At 45.5% G+C, this 24,156-nt stretch overlaps 1 protein-coding gene across 1 annotated transcript; it reads right to left on the reverse strand.

Annotated features, from left to right (window-relative positions):
• Positions 1–2,877: 2,877 nt before the first annotated feature.
• Positions 2,878–23,272, reverse strand: LOC141003777 (uncharacterized). The gene is made up of 2 exons (XM_073475239.1): positions 22,583–23,272; positions 2,878–3,183 (listed from the first exon to the last, which is right to left on the reverse strand). The coding sequence occupies exons 1-2, from the start codon at positions 23,270–23,272 to the stop codon at positions 2,932–2,934; spliced, it is 942 nt and encodes a 313-aa protein (XP_073331340.1). The 3' UTR covers positions 2,878–2,931.
• Positions 23,273–24,156: the final 884 nt, after the last annotated feature.

Consider the following 24,156-nt stretch of genomic DNA (forward strand, 5'->3'; position numbering starts at 1 on the left):
AGACAACGAGCCAAGGGGCAGTAAAATCCACATCTGCATCTACTGTGTGTCTGTATCAGTGCACAGAGTCCCCAGCTCAAAGAGGGACAGTGGGTGAATGCATCTGCGCTGTAGCAGACGGCTGGAGACAGAAGGAGAGAGAAGAAAACAAACTGCCCTGGGCCTGTTCAGTGAGTGTGTTGGGGTCATTGAACTGTGTGTGTGTCTGTGACACATTAAGAAGGAATTCAGATCCCGTATTGTGTTGGGAGCACAGTGGATGCATATGAGGAACCAGTTTAAATAAAGCTGAGCCATGACTTCAGACTTGTTCCCGGGTTGTAACGTCTGACGACATGTTTCTGATTCATCTAAAAAGGGGAGGTAGTGTCTCATACAGTGCTGTTCCAAGCACTTAGTGGAAATGTTTTAATAAAGGAGGTCTTCCTCGCACTACTTCTGTCTCTTGCCTCCGTGGTGACAACACATGTTGCTTGTTGGCCGGTGTGAGAGAAGTTTAAACTGCTTAAATACCTCTGCTACCTGAGTGTGTGAGTGTGATTGGTTGCAGGTGTGTGTGTGTGAGTGTAGGTCGTCCAGGGAGCTGATTGGTTCCTGACTGGAAGCCAGAAGTTTAAAGGCTCTTCTCAGTTGCTGTGGGCTCTCCTCTCAGCATGTCTGTTTGTGTGCTAGATGTGTTTTTAAATAAAACCTTTGAAAATGCTTCCATGTGTCCAACCAGCTGCTGCTTCCGTGCACAGAGCGACCAGACTGCAGAGGGTTAGAGCTGACATCAAAATAATATATGTGAATATTTTCAACTTTCACTGAGTTACATTCTTCAACCAACATCAGGTTGTGAAAAACACAACAGGGAAAGAAGACATGAAAAACAAAGCTGTCCTGGTTCACACCCTGACACATAACATGTAGTCTCAGCTGTCTGTGTGCAACACACACGCTGTGTTATAGACATATTATATCAGCCTGTCTGGATCTGATTCCTCTGTTTTGTTCTCCTGTGCAGCAAACGCAGCGACCACCTGGAGAAGAGAAGGGAACCGGGATCTGGACCGTTACCGGAGGAGCGGTCGCCGTGTTTGTGGCTGGTGGTCTCGCAGGCTTCAGTTTAGGTTGGTGGATAAAATCCCGCAGACCAAATGTGTCATCTGGACCCGGTGGTGACGGACCCTCGGCACATCTGGAGATGAGTCTTGTAAAAGTGGAGAACCCTGCTGGTTCTGAAGATGATGAGGGGCCTTCAAGGGTTCATTGCTAGATTCAGACTCCTACATAGCAGGTCCTCATCAGAGACTCAGCCTCGCTCTCCACCTTCAAGAAATCCCTGAGAGCTGATCCCACGTTACATTTCCTAAAACTCCAAATGTTGAAGACCAACAGAAAAGATGAATTTCTTGTCTCACGTGATTTCTCATCATGCACTGGAATGAATTACTGTCAATAAATCTGTATTTTATCCAAATATGTTTTTCTGTGCTCTGTTTCCTAAATGAAATGTATATTTTTTGTGTGGTAGTGAACGGAGAGAGGAATGGCAGTGAGCTGGGTCTCAGCTTTGGTCAACCTCAATCACTCAACTCCCACTCACTCCTGTGTTTCCTTTCCAGTCTATCAGCTGTCTTTCTCTCAGAACAACACTTCACCAGAGCTGCTGTTCAGGCTGTGTGAACCATGGTGCATCACAGGAAGTGGAGGTGTACTGCGTGTCTGCTGCGTTAACGTGAATATGATGCAGAATGTAATTGTAGTACTTGGTAAAGAGACAAGAATAGCAATCTAGCAGCTTCCTGACTTTGTGTTCAGAGGGTTTCTGGCCTTAATATGACACAAGAGGAGAAAGCTAAAGGAAGAGGCAGAGGACACATGCACACTGTGCTCAACACATCTGTGTAATTCCTTCTTAATGTGTCTCACACACACACCGGTTCAACATTTTGTGTATTCATCCACAGTAGATGTGGTTTTTGTGTCTGCAGTTTGTCCTTTGACCTTTAGAAAGACTCATTAAATCAATGTTTAAGTCTATTCTACAGCTTTTCCACCATCAGCATGCTGCATAACTAGCATCAATAAATAAATGTGATCCAAAAGTAGAGCGTTAAAAATAGAGTCCAATGAGTCACTCAAAGAGGAAACACGTTTTTCTTTAAGGTAACAGCTGCTTGTCTGATCTCAGAGAGAAGGAAGGAGAGAAAGTTGTCCTCCATTGTTTCTCGCTACTGAAACAAGCTGTTCAGTGAGTGTGTTGGGGTCTTGAACCGGTGTGTGTGTGTGTGTGTGAGACACATTAAGAAGGAATTACACAGATGTGTTGAGCACAGTGTGCATGTGTCCTCTGCCTCTTCCTGTAACTTTCTCCTCTTGTGTCATATTAAGGCCAGAAACCCTCTGAACACAAAGTCAGGAAGCTGCTAGATTGCTATTCTTGTCTCTTTACCAAGTACTACAATTACATTCTGCATCATATTCACGTTAACGCAGCAGACACGCAGTACACCTCCACTTCCTGTGATGCACCGTGGTTCACACAGCCTGAACAGCAGCTCTAGTGAAGTGTTGTTCTGAGAGAAAGACAGCTGATAGACTGGAAAGGAAACACAGGAGTGAGTGGGAGTTGAGTGATTGAGGTTGACCAAAGCTGAGACCCAGCTCACTGCCATTCCTCTCTCCGTTCACTACCACACAAACAATATACATTTCATTTAGGAAACAACACAGAAAAACATATTTGGATAAAATACAGATTTATTGACAGTAATTCATTCCAGTGCATGATGAGAAATCACGTGAGACAAGAAATTCATCTTTTCTGTTGGTCTTCAACATTTGGAGTTTTAGGAAATCTAACGTGGGATCAGCTCTCAGGGATTTCTTGAAGGTGGAGATCGAGGCTGAGTCTCTGATGAGGACCTGATATGTAGCAGTCTGAATCTAGCAATGAACCCTTGAAGGCCCCACATCATCTTCAGAACCAGCAGGGTTCTCCACTTTTACAAGACTCATCTCCAGATGTGCCGAGGGTCCTTCACCACCGGGTCCAGATGACACATTTGGTCTGTGGGATTTTATCCACCAACCTAAACCGAAGCCTGCGAGACCACCAGCCACAAACACGGCGACCGCTCCTCCGGTAACGGTCCAGATCCCGGTTCCCTTCTCTTCTCTAGGTGGTCGCTGCGTTTGCTGCACAGGAGAACAAAACAGAGGAATCAGATCCAGACAGGCTGATATAATATGTCTATAACACAGCGTGTGTGTTGCACACAGACAGCTGAGACTACATGTTATGTGTCAGGGTGTGAACCAGGACAGCTTGGTTTTTCATGTCTTCTTTCCCTGTTGTGTTTATGATGTTGGTTGAAGAATGTAACTCAGTGAAAGTTGAAAATATTCACATATATTATTTTGATGTCAGTTCTTGACATGGAGCATGTTTTGTGAGAGAGTTCAGTGTTGCAGGTTCATTATCGTGTTAATAAAGGAGGCTTACAGGTGTGGCGGGGCTCTGATCCGGGTCTGGGACCTTGATCCTCCAAGCAGAGAGACTTTTTTTCTTTCCATCTTCTTCTTCCACATATGCAAAGTAATCACCCTGGTCCTCCGGCTTCACCTGCTGCAGGGTCGGAGTCAGCTCTCCATGTAACTTCCAATCAGAGCGCAGAGAGAGTCTCTCCTCATAGCCTGTATATGTGATGTTCCCGGAGGACAGGTCCACCTCACAAACCGTCTCTCTGTTTCTGACCAACCTGAACGTCCCATGCGCTCCTGAGGTGACGTAGAGGAACGAGAAGCTGACAGCTCCACCTGTCCTCACTGACACTGCAGAGGCTCTGACGACGTCCAGCTGGGTCGGTGTCTCCTCACAGGTTGACTCGTACAGCCCGTTGTCGTTGAAGTTTGTGCTCTTCAAGACGACTGACGCGTTTGGGTCGATCCTGTCCTCGTAGCCCGGACCCGGGATCCAAACACCTTCCCATCGAGCCACCAGATCAGCACGCGAAGAGTCCAGCCGGTGCCGCAGCTCGGCTCCCTGTTTCTGGCAACTTGCAGTCGTAGTGAACTCAAAAGAGTCTCCGAGAATCACAAAGACACCTGAAATATTTGAGACAACGCTGAACAGACAGAGAAGTTGAAGGACCGAACCCATTTCTCTGCTCCTGGAAGAAGACAGCAGCTCTGACTGACTGACTGACTCTGTGCAGCATTTATGAATGAGACTGGGCGGGGAAGCAGGAGTGTGTGTGTGTGTGTGTGTACTACTTGTCTTTTTTCCCTGTGTGTGTACGATTCCAGTGGGATCAATAAATTATTCCTCTCTCCGTTCACTACCGTACAAAAAATATATCCATTTCATTTAGGAAACAGAACACAGAAAAACATATTTGGATAAAATACAGATTCACACGTAGCCTATTATTTTTATGGCAGTTTTTGAAATTGGCATCATGCACATGATGACACTCATTATTCCGGTGAAACAGACATTTAATCTGCTTGTGAAACCACATGCCCTGTGGCTGATATCAAAAGGTTCCTAGTTTGCAGGTACTGATTTTACGATGCGATAAGAAATTCAATTTGGAGACAAACGCAGTCAGGATTTAATTGGTTTTGCTTCCCCGAGTCATCATAAGTTAAACATAAGGAAGAAGAAGAAGACAGCAGCTCTGACTGACTGACTCTGTGCAGCATTTATAAATGAGACTGGTCGGGGGGGCAGGAGTGTGTGTGTGTGTGTGTGTGTGTGTGTGTGTTTGTGTGTGTGTGTGTGTGTGTGTGTGTGTGTGTGTGTGTGTGTGTGCGTGTGACACATTAAGAAGGACCTTTAAAACATTTAAAAATGCTTGTCTGCTGGTGTGTGTGTGTGTGTGAGAGCGAGAGAGAGCGCGTGCCAAAAAACATCTGAGGTATTTTTTCCCTGTGGGAGGGTGTGAGAGAATTACTAGAACTTCAAATGAGAGAGAGAGAGAGGAGAGAGAGAGAGAGAGAGAGAGGAAAGAGAGAGAGAGAGAGAGAGAGGGGAGAGAGAGAGAGAGAGAGGAAAGAGAGAGAGAGAGAGAGAGGGGAGAGAGGGGAGAGAGAGGAGAGAGAGGGGAGGGATCATCACTCCAATCTTTAAAAGCGGAAACAAATACGAGCCAGACAACTACAGAGGCACATGTGTCAGCAGCAACCTGAGGAAGTTATTCTGCAGCATCTGAAACAGCGTCTGCAAAACTTCCTCAGTGAGCACAATGTCCTGAGCAAGAGTCACACTGGTTTTACACCACAACACAGAACCAGCGACCACATCTACACCCTCCACACCCTCGTCCAGAAACACGTCCACCAGAACAAAAACACAATCTTCTCTTGTTTTGTAGATTTCAAGAAAGCATTTGACTCAATTTGGCCCCCAAAAGTAGAGGGGTGACGCAGGGCTGCAGTCTGAGCCCCACCCTGTTTAACATCTACATAGATGAATTGGCCAAATCCCTGGAAGAGTCCGATATCCCTGGTCTCACCCTCTCTGACATAGAAGTCAAATGCTTATTATTTGCAGATGACCTAATACTGCTCGCTCCATCAAAGGAGGCTCTACAAAAACAGCTAGATCACCTGCAGAAGTTCTGTCAGACCTGGGTCCTGACCGTTAACCTGGAAAAGACAAAAGTCATGGTCTTCCAGAAACGACCTAAGAGTCAGAAAAACCAACACCGGTTCCACCTGGACTCTACGGACACAGAACACACACACAGCTACACATATTTAGGACTAAACATAACATCGACGGGAAATTTCAATCTGGCCATTAAGGATCTCCGAAACAAGGGCAGAAGAGCTTTCTGGACTATAAAAAAATCCTCAAACAGACGTACCTGTCAAAATCTGGATCAGAATATTTCAATCCATAATTGAACCAATCTTATTGTACGGCAGTGAAGTGTGGGGCCCTCTCATGAACCAAGACTTTGAAAAATGGGACAAACACCCAATGGAAAGCTGCACACAGAGATCTGCAAAAGCTTCCTCAAAGTCCACAGGAACTCCCCCAACAACGGATGCAGAGCTGAATTAGGCCAGTTTCCCCTGTAGGATCCAAAAAAGAGCTATTAAATTCTACCAACACCTCGAAGCTGAGACAGAGAGAGAGAGAGAGAGAGAGTCAAAGTCATGGTATTCCAGAAAAAGGCCCGGTTACAGGAATCCAAACATGTTTTCAGGGTAGGAGGGACCACACTTCAGCACAATGGAGTATAATGATCTGGGCATCATCATCAGCTCATCAGGCAGCCTGGACGAGGCAACACACTCCCTCACAGAAAAGCCACGCAGGGCCGACTGTAGCATCAAAAGCTCACTATATAAATTCAATCCTCCAGTTACAATTTGGCTAAACTATTTAACAGTGTAATAAAACCCATCCTCATGTACGGTAGTGAAGTGTGGGGCCCTCTAATGACCCAGAGGCACCTCATGGGACACAACACCCACAGAGAAACTCAACCTTCAGTTCTGCAAGAAATCCTGTGGTGGTGGTGACAACCCCTTTTGTAACCAAAGTGGTGACAACCCCTTTTGACAAAAGTGGTGAAGGACGACTTGCAGGCAGTGAGAGCAGCTCTTTGTCTCGTGTCAAGCCTTGAACGAGACACCTCCGAACAACTCCACCCGTGTTTGTAGTGAGAAAACAGATATTTTCTGTCCCTCCAGCCTCGTTCGTGGTGACCAAGACACGTATTTGAAGCCAAAACCAGATGTTTTTCTACCTAAACCAAACCAGAGTCCAGAGGTGGGACGTAAAGACACCTGAGGTCTTAATCTATCTGTGGTTTTGCAGAGACCAACATTGAATCTGGCAGTTGGGTTGCAAAAAAACAAAACAACAATAGCTGCTGTGTGAAGGACCAGCAGGGGAACTACAGGCTGGTTGCTGAGGCTGTTAAAAACCCTCTAGGGCTGGTAATACTGGATATTGCAATACTGGCCCTGTAATTACTTGGTATGAGATCGATACCAAAATTTGCAGTATCGCCCACCCCTAATAGCCTCAGGGTTTGGACGCAAGGAGCGTTTCCAATGGACACGCCCTTACAGGTGGCAAAGGGGGAGAACGGAGGACTCATTCGTGCTGCCTCACCATGACACAACAAAAAATGGATGCAGATCTCTCCTGGAGGAAGACGGCTGCCACAGAAGGAGAGCGTGAGGACCTGCAGTGAATGTGTGGTGTAACTTCCTCTATTAGTGGTAGACTGTCTGATATCAGAGGACTTCCTGAAATCTTGAGGAAATCCCCCATGTGTGAACATCTCTCTCTCTCTTTCTGTTCACACATTCTTATCATACAGTATCACAGCATAAACACACACACCTATCATACCAACACACTGCCCCACGCACACACCTCGTGGACATTCAGATCCCGGACGAGCCCACAGTGAAGGTTGAAGGGTAGAGAGAGGTCTGAGTGCAGCGGGCAGAGTTTACTGGCTGCCTACTTTCAAAAGAGTCTCCGAGAATCACAATGACACCTGAAATATTTAAGATAACGCTGAACAGACAGAGAAGTTCAAGGAGGGAACCCATTTCTCTGCTCCTGGAAGAAGACAGCAGCTCTGACTGACTGACTCTGTGCAGCATTTATGAATGAGACTGGGCGGGGAAGCAGGAGTGTGTGTGAGTGTGTGTGTGTGTGTGTGTGTGTGTGTGTGTGCTGCCCGGTAGCCTGACCTCATTATCCCTAACAGGAGCTTTAGACTGGGATGGGCCAGGGCTAGCCGGTTAGCATGCTAATTCAGTAGATATCTCTGCAAAGCGTTGTAAAATGAGCTGCCTCTGACTTTGGCACAGGGCCTGCTCGCCCTGCTCCAGTGTGACTAAGGGGCTAAAGATAACAGGAGTAGTAACACAACATTCAACAAACAGTCAGCTTAACTTCAGAGCTGCTTTAACAATCTGAGTGAGAAAATCTGCGTGTGTCCTTCTCCTGCATGAACTCATAACAACACACACTCTTACTGTAAATCATCAGAGAGAGAGAGAGAGCACCAAAAAACCTGAGAGAGAGAGAGGGGGGGGAGAGAGAGGGGGGGAGAGAGAGAGAGCACCAAAAACCTGAGAGAGAGGGGGGGGAGAGAGAGAGAGAGAGCACCAAAAAACCTGAGAGAGAGAGGGGGGAGAGAGAGAGAGAGAGAGCACCAAAAAACCTGAGAGAGAGAGGGGGGGGAGAGAGAGAGAGAGCACCAAAAAACCTGAGAGAGAGAGGGGGGAGAGAGAGAGAGAGAGCACCAAAAAACCTGAGAGAGAGAGAGAGGGCGGGGGGAGAGAGAGAGAGCACCAAAAAACCTGAGAGAGAGAGAGAGGGGGGAGAGAGAGAGAGCACCAAAAAACCTGAGAGAGGGAGAAGGGGGAGAGAGAGGGGGGGAGAGAGAGAGAGAGAGCACCAAAAAACCTGAGAGAGAGAGGGGGAGAGAGAGAGAGCACCAAAAAACCTGAGAGAGAGAGAGGGGGAGAGAGAGGGGGGGAGAGAGAGAGAGCACCAAAAAACCTGAGAGGGGGGGGGAGAAATGGGGGGAGAGAGAGAGAGAGAGCACCAAAAAACCTGAGAGAGAGAGAGGGGGGGGAGAGAGACAGAGCACCACAAAACCTGAGAGGGGGGAGAGAGAGGGGGGGAGAGGGGGGGGGGGAGAGAGAGAGCACCACAAAACCTGAGAGAGAGAGAGGGGGGAGAGAGAGGGGGGGAGAGAGAGAGAGAGAGCACCAAAAAACCTGAGAGAGAGGGGGGGGGAGAGAGGGGGGGGGGAGAGAGAGAGCACCAAAAAACCTGAGAGAGAGACGGGGGAGAGAGGGGGGGGGAGAGAGAGAGAGAGCACCAAAAAACCTGAGAGAGAGGGGGGGGGGAGAGAGGGGGAGAGAGAGAGAGAGAGCACCAAAAAACCTGAGAGAGAGACGGGGGAGAGAGGGGGGGGAGAGAGAGAGAGAGCACCAAAAAACCTGAGAGAGAGGGGGGGGGGGAGAGAGGGGGAGAGAGAGAGAGAGAGCACCAAAAAACCTGAGAGGGGGGGGGGGAGAGAGGGGGGGGGAGAGAGAGAGAGCACCACAAAACCTGAGAGAGAGAGAGGGGGGAGAGAGAGGGGGGGAGAGAGAGAGAGAGCACCAAAAACCCTGAGAGAGAGACGGGGGAGAGAGAGAGAGAGAGCACCAAAAAACCTGAGAGAGAGAGAGGGGGGGGAGAGAGGGGGGGGAGAGAGAGAGAGCACCAAAAAACCTGAGAGAGAGAGAGGGGGGAGAGAGAGGGAGAGAGAGAGGGGGGAGAGAGAGAGAGAGAGAGAGGGAGCGGGTGGAGACAGAGCAGCACTTCCTGCTGCACTGTGACACACACACAGACATCAGAACACAACTCTACAACAAAATCACACACACAACCCCAAATTTCAACAAACTCCCAGACACAGAAAAAATACATCATCTACTGGGAGAGAAAGTGCCGCTGCTGCAGATTCAGTGAGATGTGTTAGTGCTGCCACAGAGGAAGAGGAGCTGCCAACACCTGACATGATCTCCTGCACTTACCTGCACACTGATACGCACACACACACACACACACACACACACACACACACACACACACACACACACACTTTACTTTTTTTTCTTTTCCTCTTCTTCTTTTCTTTTCTTTATTAATTTATTATTGTGGCTGAATACTTAAGTATTATTTATTCTGTAATTGTTTACTTTGTCAATATTGTATATTGTGTTTTGATGCTTTGGCAAAATTGTTGAAACTTTCATGTCAATAAAGCTCCTTTGAATTTGAATTTGAATTTGAGGGGGGGGGGGGGGTTTACTTTGAGACAGAGAGAGAGAGAGAGACACTTCCCAAAAAGGGAAGTTGATGATAAAGGGGTGAGTGAGGAAGCAGCCTGACCTCATCCAACAACCCATATCGTGCCCCTCTAACAGGAGCTTTAGACTGGGATGGGCCAGGGCTAGCTGGTTAGCATGCTAATTCAGTAGATATCTCTGCAAAGCGTTGTAAAATGAGCTGCCTCTGACTTTGGCACAGGGCCTGCTCGCCCTGCTCCAGTGTGACTAAGGGGCTAAAGATAACAGGAGTAGTAACACAACATTCAACAAACAGTCAGCTTAACTTCAGAGCTGCTTTAACAATCTGAGTGAGAAAATCTGCGTGTGACTCCCCTCTTCTCATCCCCCAAGCACCACCGGCAGAGAAGCATTTTCAAAGGTTTTAATTAAAAACACACGGTCTGGCTGACGGGTAGAGAGAGGTCTGAGTGCAGCAGGCAGAGTTTACTGGCTGCCTACTTTCAAAGTCTGGCCTGGACCGACCCCAGCTTTAACAACCCGCGTGAGGAAATCTGTGTGTGTCTTTTTTCATGCATGACCTCATGACGACACAGTGTTACCGTAAACATCGTCATCATGTATCTTCATGTATGGCGCTGTATGAGGAAGCCTGTTGCCATGGTGATAACATAAGGCTCGGGGTGGGGTTGGAAGAGAGCGTGACACACTGCTGAAGGCTCTCGCTCGCCTGTGTTGTGAAGGAAGGGAAGTCCCGGCAAATAGCTCCCAACTATTTCACTGAGCAACACTGTTTGAGAACAATCACGGCTGGAGACAGTCCCACTTCCCAGTTTTAATAAAGCTGAGCCATGACTTCAGATTGATCCCAAGTTGTAATGAGACTATTGTTTTCTCCTCCAAGGAAGTTGTGTTTGCTGCTTCTGTCTCTTCCTACTACTACTACTTTATTTCCACCTTGACCAAGGTTGGTTACTGAGGCTGTCATGTGGCCTGGTGTCAGGCTTCGTACACATGTGGCATGGGCTGGTCCTCACGCCTCACACGCCTTCCTCTGCTAGTTGAAGACCTTCTGAAATCTTTTGAGGGAGTTTTCCCTCTCGTAATTTCTCAACGCTTCAGCGACTGTGAAGGCTGGAATTGCACTTCTTGCACTAGAATAACTGATGAGTAATAACAAGTACAGTAATTTAGCATCATTACAGACAAGTATGCATTTCTTTATGGATATCACATTGTGTTTTCACTGCAGGACAAGAGGAGGCCCGGCCGAGCGATCTGATCTTTTATTATCATCTGCTCTGCTGACCTCATTCTCCCTTTCCTTTCTCTCGACTTGATTTCCACTTAAAGGCGACATGTCTGCGTTAAAATGTCCAAAAACTACAACTTTCTCGTACATTTTGTTGAGTCGTGTCCCCCGAATGTTTCCAATAAAATCCACAAGTTTACTGAAGGTAACGTTTTGGTCACCGGTCAGTATAACTTCTTCAGGCCTGGACTGGGAAGGAGGACTCAGGAGCAGATTTAGAGCAATTTGAGCAGGCTTTTATTGTGAAATTTGATTTCTTCACTTGAACTCCTACACAAGGTGACAAATAAATAGGCTATAAATCACAATCTAATCTGCAGGCTGAGAAAACAAGAAGCAAGACTACAACTAACTTGAGGCAAAACGACCTCAAAGAAAAGGAATAATGAAACAGGAAATCACTCCTGAGGAGGCAAAGAAAAGGCGAGAGCTGGGGTACGTGACTAACACAACACTCTGGCACAGAGCAAAGGGAGACGCAGACTATAAGACACATCAGGCGAGGGAACACAAGTGGAAACAATTCGGGATCAGGGGAAACGAGAGGAGAGTTACTTTTTAAAATAAAACAGGAAGTTCACGAGACAGAAAAACCCAGGACAAGACACCCCTCACCTCGGTGGGACACTTCTGATGTAAAACATAATGTGAATAAATCTTTTAATCAACAATCTCGTCTGTGAACATCTGGTGTTCGACCACCAGCGAAGCCGGTCTGACCGCTGGATCATTGCCAGAAAACAGCCAGATGAATTTACTGTACAACGTGATGCACAGAGGGTGTTATCTGGGAAATCCCACTAAACAAGAACTGGTTCGAGGGAAATGTGTTATATATATACACCGTGTCCTGAAGAGAGCGGGAACACAAAAAAAGGAAGTAGAAGAAGGTGGAAGATATGTACAGGATGGTGGTGCATGTGGCACAGTCTGTGCTTCTGTCATTTCCCAGAAATGATTTGACTCATTTGTTTGCATAAAGGTTAATATGAGGTTTCATCACAGTACTTCTGGTTTGTATCAGATTCAAACTGACCACTGAAAGACGTGAAACCAACACACAGGCTCTCAGATTTGCATCGCTCAAATGATTTATTGTACAAAGAGTAAAACATGTTGTTCCCGTGCTGCCTCATCAGTGATGTCTGAAGGGATGATTTCACTCTAAAATACATTATTTCCTTTTCATCGCTTCATTTGATGAGTCAGAAACATTTAAAGAAGAGAGGGTCAGCCTCAGAAATGTGTGTTTTATGTTTCCTCCTTTATCTCCTCTCGTTGCAGATCCTCTTCCTGATAGCACGATAGCAGACGAGACCGGCGTCAGCAGCCGATGGCAGAGCCCAAAAGCCGCGATCAAGTCGGACAGTTACCCATCAGCCTTCAGTCAGGAGGTCACAACCTGTGACATCCCATTTATTATAAATGTTATCCGACACACTTATCACACAACTGCCTATTAAAACTCTACACCCACTTGTGCCCACATGTGCATGACATCAAGTCGGACACAGATCTAAAGCACTGTTTGGCAGGAAAGTGGTCGACCTCAAAGGATCAATTATCCAATTATCCTCCCCTCCCTTGTGTTTATACTGAATTTCCCACGTCTCTTCGCCGTGTCCTCTTTGTCTCCCTGCAGGAAACATTCCAGCTTTATTCCTGTTTTTTGACGTCCTCTGTTTCTGGATTACACCGCCTTTGTCCAGCCCTTGTGATTTGTTTGCCTGATCTTTGTGTACCGACCTGTTTTAAAAGCAAGTAAACCTTGATTTTTAAGAAAATCCCTATTTTGGGAGAGACTTTTAAGTCGTGGCGATCCTTCTTCTTCCTGCCAACCTTCTGGACCCGCCACCGACCTCAGCACCGGGAAAGTTGGAGGCTCTACTAGGGTGAAATCTTAAGTTCTCATTAGTGCTGTTTGAACATGGATGATAGTTTCACAACAATGTTACCCAAGAGGTTTCATTACAGAGGGTGAAGAAGGAAGTCGGAGAATGTGAGTAACACTTGAACTGAACACCTGTGCCTCAGCAGTCGTGGTTGTTTAATGTAAAACAAATTATACGCCGGATTAATTTACTGCACATTGAGCTGGAGAGCATCTGGATCCACTGAGGATGTTGTGGGAGACAATCCCTGCAATCCAGTTTGTTTCTAGAGCTGCCGACTGCGAGGAAAAGGTCACAAGTCTTTACTGAAATGCTAAAAATAACAACATGCAAAATTCAAAATCTTTTGTTCAGGACTCAACTTGTATGATTTAACATTTGTACCCAAACACAAAGAGAAAGAGCCTTTAGGTCCAAAAGGTCGCTGACTGAGTTCAGCAGACACTAGTCATGGAGGGAGGTCATTCTCGTTGCCAAAGCTCTAATCAGCTCTGACGCTGTGTGTGGAGGACAGGAGGGGTGTGGGTGGGTGAAGCTGAAAACATGAGGGCAATTAAATAAACAGAGAGAAGGACAGTGATGGATTGGAAAGGAAAAACAGGATCATACTGAGGTTGATCAACTTGAGCTGAGACTCGGGGGGAGTTGACCTTTGTGTGAAATTACTTTCATCAGTAAATAGTATGAAACTGTGAGGGTCACTTTGTTTATTCAGCCATGAACACAACGAGAGTTTGCTTAGTTAGTTTGTTTTTTCTTACTACATAGAGCGACTTTAAAAAGTTTAACAGGAACTGATTATTCCCTCATATCAGACAACAATGAGCCAATCTGTCAGCTGTAATGAGCCGGACCTCGGTGAAATATTTGGGAGCTTTGTGGGTAAACACACTGCAGGAACATCAAACAGTCAACCGAGGCAGCCGCCTGACGTGTGACGAAAAAGGCGGTAGGACAAATACAAATACCAAAGACATGACCTGCTACCCCATGGCTGTAGTTGGGTCCTGTAACGCTGCTCTGTGGGTTAAAGAAAAGAAACTGTGCCCTGCAGCCCACATTGCTGCCAAATCAGATAAGGCTGGCGGGGAAGATTTAAAAAAAGGAAATGTTTGTGAAGTACTTCAGGCCACAAAAATCATACTGTATTCACACATCTGTTGTCAGAACGAAATAAATACTTTCATAATGAACAACAACTAAACTAAATGTAGTTTTGAAGAAGAAATTCAAACTAATTGCTGAGTCACCGATGTGGACTCTCTATGACAGTAAGCTTTCAGGGCAGAGGCAGACGAGGCAGACGAGGCAGACCTCTCCAAGGATTCAAAATGTCCTCTTTGTCTCCCTGCAGGAAACATTCCAGTTTTATTCCTGTTTTTTGACGTCCTCTGTTTCTGGATTACACCGCCTTTGTCCAGCCCTTGTGATTTGTTTGCCTGATCTTTGTGTACCGACCTGTTTTAAAAGCAAGTAAACCTTGATTTTTAAGAAAATCCCTGGACTGTCTCTGAGTCGTGCTTACTGGGCTCAGCCTGTGTGTGAGGATCCACTCTCAGTGGAGTCATAAATGAATTGTACTCCTACATTCGTACACACTAACGAAGGCCGGTTGGCTGAAAACGTTGTGTACTGCCAGCAAAAACTGTTTTTTATGCTTTTACTAGAAGTGAACTGAGGACTGAGGATGGTTTGCATGTAAGCAAACTTGGGTATAGCACGGTAACCTTATATGCAAACAACAGAATTTGTTTTGCAATCCTTTATTTTTGGAGAGACTTTTAAGTCGTGGCGATCCTTCTTCTTCCTGCCAACCTTCTGGACCCGCCACCGACCTCAGCACCGGGAAAGTTGGAGGCTCAACTAGGGTGAAATCTCAAGTTCTCATTAGTGCTGTTTGAACATGGATGATAGTTTCACAACAATGTTACCCAAGAGGTTTCATTACAGAGGGTGAAGAAGGAAGTCGGAGAATGTGAGTAACACTTGAACTGAACACCTGTGCCTCAGCAGTCGTGGTTGTTTAATGTAAAACAAATTATACGCCGGATTAATTTACTGCACATTGAGCTGGAGAGCATCTGGATCCACTGAGGGTGTCGTGGGAGACAATCCCTCCAATCCAATTCGTTTCTAGAGCTGCCGACTGCGAGGAAAAGGTCACAAGTCTTTACTGAAATGCTAAAAATAACAAAATTCAAAATCTTTTGTTCAGGACTCAACTTGTATGATTTAACATTTGTAACCAAACACAAAGAGAAAGAGCCTTTAGGTCCAAAAGGTCGCTGACTGAGTTCAGCAGACACTAGTTATGGAGGGAGGTCATTCTCGTTGCCAAAGCTCTAATCAGCCCTGACCCTGTGTGTGGAGGACAGGAGGGGTATGGGTGGGTGAAGCTGAAAACATGAGGGCAATTAAATAAACAGAGTCTTCCAGGAAGCAATGGGGACATCACTGATGCCCTCATCACGTACAGCAAACAGAACATGCGCCAACCCTCCACCTCCTGTGAGGCACCGTGGTTCACACGGCCTCACGCCTGCACAGTAGATCTGTAGCAGATTGTTTTGCAAGCAAGAGGAAGATGCGTCATATCCATGTTAATATATAAAAGTGAAAATCAATGTGATAACGCTATGACGACGGTGAAGGCGAGGTGTGCGTCTCTCTCTCTCTATCTGACTGTTTTTTCTAAGTCAGAGAGGCAGATCCCAGATCCTGACACGTAAATGTGACGTCTGTTGGAATAAAAAAGCACCAAGGTCGTTTTTACACAGTGATTTCTGATCATCTAAGTAATAAAATTAACAATCATGGAGACAAATAATTAAAAAGTCTGCAAATCAAGATAAGAAACTGCAACTGGCAGTGAGCCTGCTTTCTTTTCTTTTAGCAGTGAAGTGATAAACTCCATGACAACATCGTAAAATATGATATTGTATAAAATAACATTACATGGTTAAAAAGTAAAAGTTGCAGTAGGCTACTTTTATAAATATGCACCATATATAGTTTGTATTATTATTATCATCATTATTATTGTTATTATTACTGTTTTTCTGCATATTCTTGACTTTGAATGGGAGCAGCTGTAACAAAAGCAATGTCCCGTCGGGGATTAATGAAGTGTTTCTGATTCTGATTAATATATGATGCAGTCAGTTGCCCATATTTAAGTCGACAGTGTGGTAGACAGACGTCACATTTACACGTCAGGATCTGGTTATTATCACTGATCACTGATTTACAAGTCACTTTGAGGTTGATGAACTTAGGCTGAGACTCGGGGGGGAGTTGACCTTTGTGTGATATTACTTCCATCAGTAAACAGTATGAAACTGTGAGGGTCACTTTGTTTATTCAGCCATCAAACAGTCAACCGAGGCAGCCGCCTGACGTGTGACGAAAAAGGCGGTAGGACAAATACAAATACCAAAGACATGACCTGCTACCCCGTGGCTGTAGTTGGGTCCTGTAACGCTGCTCTGTGGGTTGAAGTGTGGGACATTTCTCTGTTATTGGATGAGTGATGGATCAATACTACCTCTGCGGGCTGATCAAAGGTGGAAAAGAAACTGTCCCCTGCAGCCACATTGCTGCCAAATCAGATAAGGCTGGCGGGGAAGATGAAAAAAGTAAATGTTTGTGAAGTACTTCAGGCCACAAAAATCATACTGTATTCACACATCTGTTGTCAGAATGTAATAAATACTTTCATAATGAACAACAACTAAACTAAACGTAGTTTTGAAGAAGAAATTCAAACTAATTCTCTGTATGACAGTAAGCTTTCAGGGCCGAGGCAGACGAGGCAGACGAGGCAGACCTCTCCAAGGATTCAAAATGTTACATGTCATATTCTGGATATTTGCATGTAAAGCAGTATCATATTTCTAAAAAGAGAAAGACACAGTTCAGGCTGTAACCCACAGCCTCGTAGCAGAATAACTGTACGTCTGTTTTTTATTGCTGTAATGACTCCTGAGTCGTGAGAATGTAATCCTCATGTGCTCTGCACTGCATGCAGCACTGATGGAGAGATAATGAGCTGATCTAAACACCAAGGAACCGTTAATTTCTTCACACAGCCACGTTTATTGTCCTGTTAGCAAACATGTGTCATGGTATGACACACAAAGCGACCGCACGCAAAGAAAGTCAGGAAGCATAAACAGACTCCACCAGCAGAGATTCCTTGTGTTACAGCAGACAGTATTCGTTTGACCTGTGGTGTTTTAAAATGTCATTTATCATGAACAGGTCCATTTTCTCACTCTGACAAAAGCAGGCTGGTAACTTTCCATCCACTCGGCTCAGGAGATCAACTCATAGGTCACATGACATGTCTTGCCTTGTCTCTGCACCTGCTGGTGATCACCAGGCTTTGAGTAGGTGGTTCGAGAGCCGACACCAGGACAAACACCCTGTGTCAGCCTCTGTGACCAAACACACCTGAAGGGACACGACGTAGCTTAGAGAGAGAGTTTGAAGATCTTTGTTTGTTTTCATGACTGATTGAACTGAATAAACAAACTGACCTTAAAGAACAACACAGTTTCATACTGTTTTACTTTGTTCATATGTGGCGGACCCTGCCACCTTTTCTAGCTTCAAACAGTGCTCTGGGACCTTATTTTCCTCTGAGAACAGCTCGTTTATTCACTTTATGGGAAACAGTTTGTATTATTACCTCCCCATTTACATGACAGTAACAAAGCTGACATAACTTCAATTCACCCTCGACTCCTTTGTAAAGGCGTCACGCATCCATTCATCCATTCATCCACCATCACACACACACAAGCAGATAACATCACTCGGTGTTTCCTCTGTCTGATTCATTAGCTTACAGACACACCCTGAGAGATAACTGTTTACATTGCTTTGTTGTTTTTTGGGCATAACTTCAACCTCAAGTTCAAGTTCAAGTTCAAGTCTTTAGGTCGTTTCATTCCAGAGTTATGATATCGAGATTCACCCTTGTTTTAAATAGACACATCTTTATTGTCCTAACAGCGATACGTGTGTTAGGTTTGAGTTTTCAGTGGACCTGAATGCAGAGACCAGAGACCAGAGACAGAACTGCAGGGAGGAAAAAGGTTTATTGGGGCTGGTTTGCAGGTCGGAGGACGGGCAGGCAGGAAGCTGAGCGGAGGAGCGCTGGAGATTCACTGAAGGGCCAAACAAACAAGCGTTCCTGACACAGCACCGAGGTCAGAGGTCAGCTCTCTCAAAGGACGACGGGCAAACAGTGAGAACAGCTCTTTAACATGTATCAGCAGCGTGTGTGTGTCTGAATGAGTGTGTGTCTGCACCCCGACACACCGTCACAGCAGTTCATGTTTTCTATAAACAAAAACTGAGAGAAAAGATCGTGTGCACACACTGTTTTCTTCCTCTTCTTCTCCTCCAGTCACATTTTCCACACTTTCCTGTCAGGTTTTCATTCTTCCTACCAAGTTTACTCTCTTTAATTGAGGCTGTGTGAGAGCAAGGTCGCATTAAAACACAGCGGTGAAAACACAAACATGGCTTAACATGTTGGATTAGCAGCTGTCAATCATCCTCTCCTCTGGCCTCTGTGTGGAGTTTCAAAAGTCTTTTACACTGGACAAGAAAAGCCACTAACATCTGCCAACGTCTGACTTTTGTGTACAGTCGGTGAACTGACCCTGCAGCAGCCGTGGGTATTTCTCTCCCCCGGCTCAGCTCGGCTGTGACACAGTAAACACAACAGTTCACTGTGTGTTCTTTGTGAAAGTAGCAGCACTGAGGTGAAGTCCTCTGACGGGCTGCTCTCATCTGTGCCAATCATGAGTGTGCTGTGACCTCCTGGTCATGTGGCTGCGGCAGCCACACAGCTGCTGTGAGTCGTGGCCTGTCTGCTCTGAAAGGTTATCGACTGCCTTTCTCTCCAGACAACACTTCACCTTCCCACCCAAGAGGGTTGTTTCCTGACTGAATGTTCAGAGGTTGGCATGGCAAGAGGAGAAAAACATAAGGAAGAGGCAGAAGCAGGAAGGAGAAAACAAAAGGAGGAAGTGAAACTAACACACATTCTCACAAAGAAACAGATTCCTGGGCAAAGGTCGGGGAAATAAAGATGAACTGATGAGGATCCTAGATGACTTCTGATTTTCAGCCCAACACTGGCGGTAGCACCCAAAGGTTTGTCTTCAGGTCAACGTTGTGGAAAAATGAGCACAGGCCTCCAGAGTGCAGGAGGATTTTTTAAAAGACTTTCCAGGAAGTCACAAACTGTAAAAGTTGCAAATTAAGTCCTTAAATCTCTCTGTATGCAGTGATGGAGAGAGAGAGAGCTGATCTAAACAGCAGCCACATGTCTATTGTCCTGTTAGCAAACATGTGTCACGAAGCGACCGCATTCAAAGAAAGGCATGAAGCCAAAAGCAGCAGCAGAGCTTCCAGCCTCCTCATCAGCATCACTGCACCGTCCACATTGTGTTTCATAAACCTTCTCCTACACTACACAACAGCCTCTATTGTTCTTTTGGGTCTCTCACCTCCAGACCACCAAGCTTTTACTTGTAACAGAGTCACATCTTGTGCATGACTCCTGCAGCAGGGTGGGGCCGCTGAGTGCCAGTGCAGCCTGCAGCATGCAGACAAACAGGTCCCTGCAGGGGCATTTGTGTTACAGTAGACAGTATTTGTTAGACCTGTGGTGTTTTAAAATGTCATATGTCATAAACAGGTCCATTTTCTCACTCTGACAAAAGCAGGCTGGTAACTTTCCATCCACTCGGCTCAGGAGATCACCTCATAGGTCACATGACATGTCTTGCCTTGTCTCTGCTCACAGCTGGTGATCATCAGGCTTTGAGTAGGTGGTTCGAGAGCCGACACCAGGACAAACACCCTGTGTCAGCCTCTGTGACCAAACACACCTGAAGGGACACTACGTAGCTTAGAGAGAGAGTCTGAAGTTTGTCTTATTATCTCATTAATATTGTAAATATCAAAATTCTGAGTTTGAATTTCTTCTTCCAAGCTTCACAGTGATCCTTTTAAAAAGGCCTCGCTGTTTACATGACAGCTGACATCACCTCAATTCACCCTCGACTCCTTTGTGAAGTCATCATCCATCCATCCATCATCACACCCAGACAAGCAGATAACAGCACTTGGTGTTTCCTCTGTCTGATTCATACAGCAGAGAACAGGTTTTTCCAGCCAGCAGGAAATGCTGACAGCAAACACAACCACATGCAAAGAAAGGTGTTTCCTCTGTGTGATTTATAAAAAGGCCTCGATGTTTACATGACATGCACTTCCCTTGATAAAACAGGTTGATGGATGTTTTCCTTGAGCATAATCGACATAATCTGTCAGTAAGCCCAAACACAACATGCAGAGAAAGGCTGAGGCTTTAGCAGACACATGCCTGCAGCTACTTGTTTACACAGGCTGAGTGTTACGCTACTGAAGGACGGTGGATTGTAAAATCAGCCGTCCTGCAGTTAAACGACACCAGAAACAGCATGAAACAGATCGTGTTGTCTTACAGCAGCTCGTGTGTGTGTGGGACGATTACTGAGGTGAACTCTACAAGTGGTGAACTAATGAAAATAAACACATGCAGTGTTGTAGAGACACTTTCCCTGATGCAGACTCATGAGCCGCCACAGATAGTTGAGACAACAAAAGGTCAATATCAGCCAAATCAATGAGCCTCTGTTGGACTCTGCTGTGTCTTGTAGTGTTTAAGTTTATAGAGAAGAACAAAAAAACTGTCAAACTCCTCTCGTGTGGTCACGTTTGGACAATAAAGCAGATTCTGAGAGAATAAACTGGAAAAAGTGGAGACTTCACACACATCTGGACTCTGTTGCTGCCCTGGCAAGAAGGAGATTTCTCACTCGTGACTCACTAACATAACTGCAGCTTCTCTTTAATTGATATTTTCATGACTGTCGTACAAAACATAGAAGGAGTGCACCAGATGTATCCAAAAATAACCTCCAATAACCTCTCAGCTGCCAAACAACTAACATCTGTTGGTCACACTAAATATCAAACGAGGGGAATCTCTGCAGTATCAGAGGATATTTCCAGTTGAGATACCTCAGAGCATTGTAACTGTAGCTCCTGTTTTTTTGCAGAATGACAAAGTTTTTTGTTTTTTTAAATATGTTTTTTATTGAGCATCAACACTGGAAGCATTTACAAAAACATACAAAAGAGCGGAAGTGCAATGCTCACTTTTTTTTAACAATCCCTTTGGTCCACCTGAGCCTCAGGTAAGAAACTAAACAGAGACGGGAAAGCACAACGTACGAAGAGGTAGGGAAATATGGAGAAGACTGGAGTAAATCTGGCCTTTTTTAAATTCAAAAAATCTAAATAAATAAGTGAAAATACAGTTGTTGGGTGGGGGTGGAGATTTGGATCCATTATTACATCATAATCTTCTTGTAAGGTGTCAAATGTTCTGGAGCAAAAGTTCATCATTTCTGGGCACGACCAGAACACATGTAGGTCTGCAGGGGACTGGCCACATCTGGTACGGACATCGTGAACAGTGGAGAACCGAAGAAGGGACCGGATCGAGCGTGTTGCCCCAAAATCTTATTTTTTATCTTATTGAGTCAAATTCTGGACTTTAGGACCCCCATTGGTTTGAGGACCAGCAGAATTCCCATTAGTCAGAAGTCCCATCTCCACATCTGTCGGGGGTCGTCCACCATCAGGTCCAGGTGACACGTTTTGTTTGAATTTCATCCGTGGCCGCCGTACTAAAAAGAAGCAAAGAGCCCAAGGCACAGACATCACAGCTGCTGTGATGATGACACTGACAATAACAACGATCCAAGTATCCATCCTCTCTCCAGTGGTTCCCTGATCAGCCACAGAGGGAAACAAAGAGAGAATTAAACTCAGAGCTGACACCACAACACTGACACAAACAGGACAGGTAATAAACCTGGAATAATGCACAACTCTTATCTTATTTCAAAGCTACTTAAGGGAAACTTAAAAATGTGATGATTTTAAAGCAAGTTCTGCAGTTTGAAGGAGCGGCCTTTTCTTTTATGACATTAGCTGAGGCGTCTTATCAGTTCATGACTGCATGTCACTGGAGGGTGAATTGCTCTGTAAACATAACGGAGCTGCTACCTGACACATTTAATCTGCTTGTGAAACGACGTCACCCTGCGGCTGATGACGTCACTCCACACAGAAACATTTTTGAAATGTTGACACGTGAGATTAATGATGACACGACGTGAGGAGAGATTTGATTTAGAGACAAACGCAGTCGGGATTTTTTTTTTTTTTTTAGACGATTGAAATATGAGATTTAAAAAATCATAAATACTGTCTGACATAAAGTCGAAATTCATAATTTAACATATTTATGACTTGTTGCCTCATAATCATGTGTTGCTATGAGGGCAGCGAGACATCCGGTCTGTTTTTGGAACAGCGTAAAAGGAAGAAGTTCACGATGCTGTTTATAAATAATGGAACCGTGTGCGTAATTACGCGCCCCGGCACTTTAACAAAAAGCGCTGCACCCGTGCCGAGAGTGAGCTGCTCCACTTACATTCAGCGGTGGCTGGTGGGTCGTCGGGACCAGGTGTCTCTTGTGGACCTTCAGCCTCGCAGCAGCAGGGACCCCCCGCGCCTTCCTGACGCCTTCACTGCGGACGGAGCAGAAGTAATCGCCCTCATCCTTGAGCTGCGCATGATCCCACATCAGTGACCAGTCTCCACCTGGGTCAGGTGAAAGTCTCACTCCCTCAAAACCGGTTCCGTATCTGACCTCTCCGCTGGACAGATTCTTCTCCAGCACCATGTGTCCGTCCTTCTCCCACCTCAGAGCCTCCACCTGTCCGCCTGCAGTGTCATAGTAGCACCTGAGCTTCACCGCTTCTCCCTCAGAGACCGATGAATCAGAGGCCACAACCACATCCAGCTGTATGCGGTCTGTGCTGCTGCCGCATGTAAACTCATACAGACCGGAATCCGTGTAGCGTGAGCGACTGAAGGCGAAGCAGGAGTTTAGGTCCAGCCGGTCTGTGAATCCTCCGCCAGGTCTGCAAACACCGTCCCGACGCGCAGCCACAAGCAGCGGGTTCCCCGTCCCGTCCTCTCGGTGCAGCTCGGCCGTCTCGTTCATCGGACAGTTCACAGGAAACTCAGCCGGGTCGTCCACAATCACCGCCAGAGATTCTGCACGAACACGGAGAATCATCGTCAGGACGATCCATGTAATGTGCGGGATAAAACTCATGGTCAGTCTCCTCTCGCTGCGCTCCAGGGAATGAATGGCTGCTCCGCTCCTCCTCTATTTACAGACGGGAGGAGGAGCGGAGCAGATTTGCATACAGATTTACATACAATCTTAAATACAAAAAGGAACAAGAACAGAGAAAAAAACAAGATAAATAAATGAAAGACAGTAATAAGTAACATAATAACCATGCTCCCTGAAGAAAGCTAAAACATATATTGTATTGTCATTAGTATACATGTTATTCACAGCATTTATAGCGTTTACAAAAGTAAAAAAATATGCAAAAACGCACACTCATGCACACACACACACAACACACACACACACACACACACACACACACACACACACACACACACCTGAGGAGGCAGATGGCTCCTCATCAGACTCCAGCACCGTGTCTGTGGCTGCTGTGGAAGTATCTGACTCCTCAGCTCCAAAATATTTCAGAAGTGCCCCTGAATTTACAATTAAGATACAATATGTAAGTTAGATCACACTCACATCACACATGCATCAGTTCCCCAATGAAAATGACCATAATGCACATTTTATTAACATTTGTCAACATCCTATTAACTAAACATAACACACTACACATTACTCACAAAGCTTTATCACATGTAGCTTACAAAATGCCATGTTAATGTATATTAGAAGTTATTTAAGTTAGCATATAGCATATAGCATTAAACACTCCACCGTCAGGAGTCTGTGTGAATTTGCACTTGTGTTGCAAACACAAACTAGCCCAGTTTGCCTGTGGATGAAATTAGTTGCATGACATGATGCCTCAATTCTAATAGTTGCTAGTTCAGCAAAACTAAAAACCTTCTGTGGCTCAGTAGCAACATATAGGCTGTTTATTAGCCTCTTGCTAA

The sequence above is a fragment of the Pagrus major genome, chromosome 10 (genome assembly GCF_040436345.1).
Source record: "Pagrus major chromosome 10, Pma_NU_1.0".
Lineage (NCBI taxonomy): Eukaryota > Metazoa > Chordata > Actinopteri > Spariformes > Sparidae > Pagrus > Pagrus major.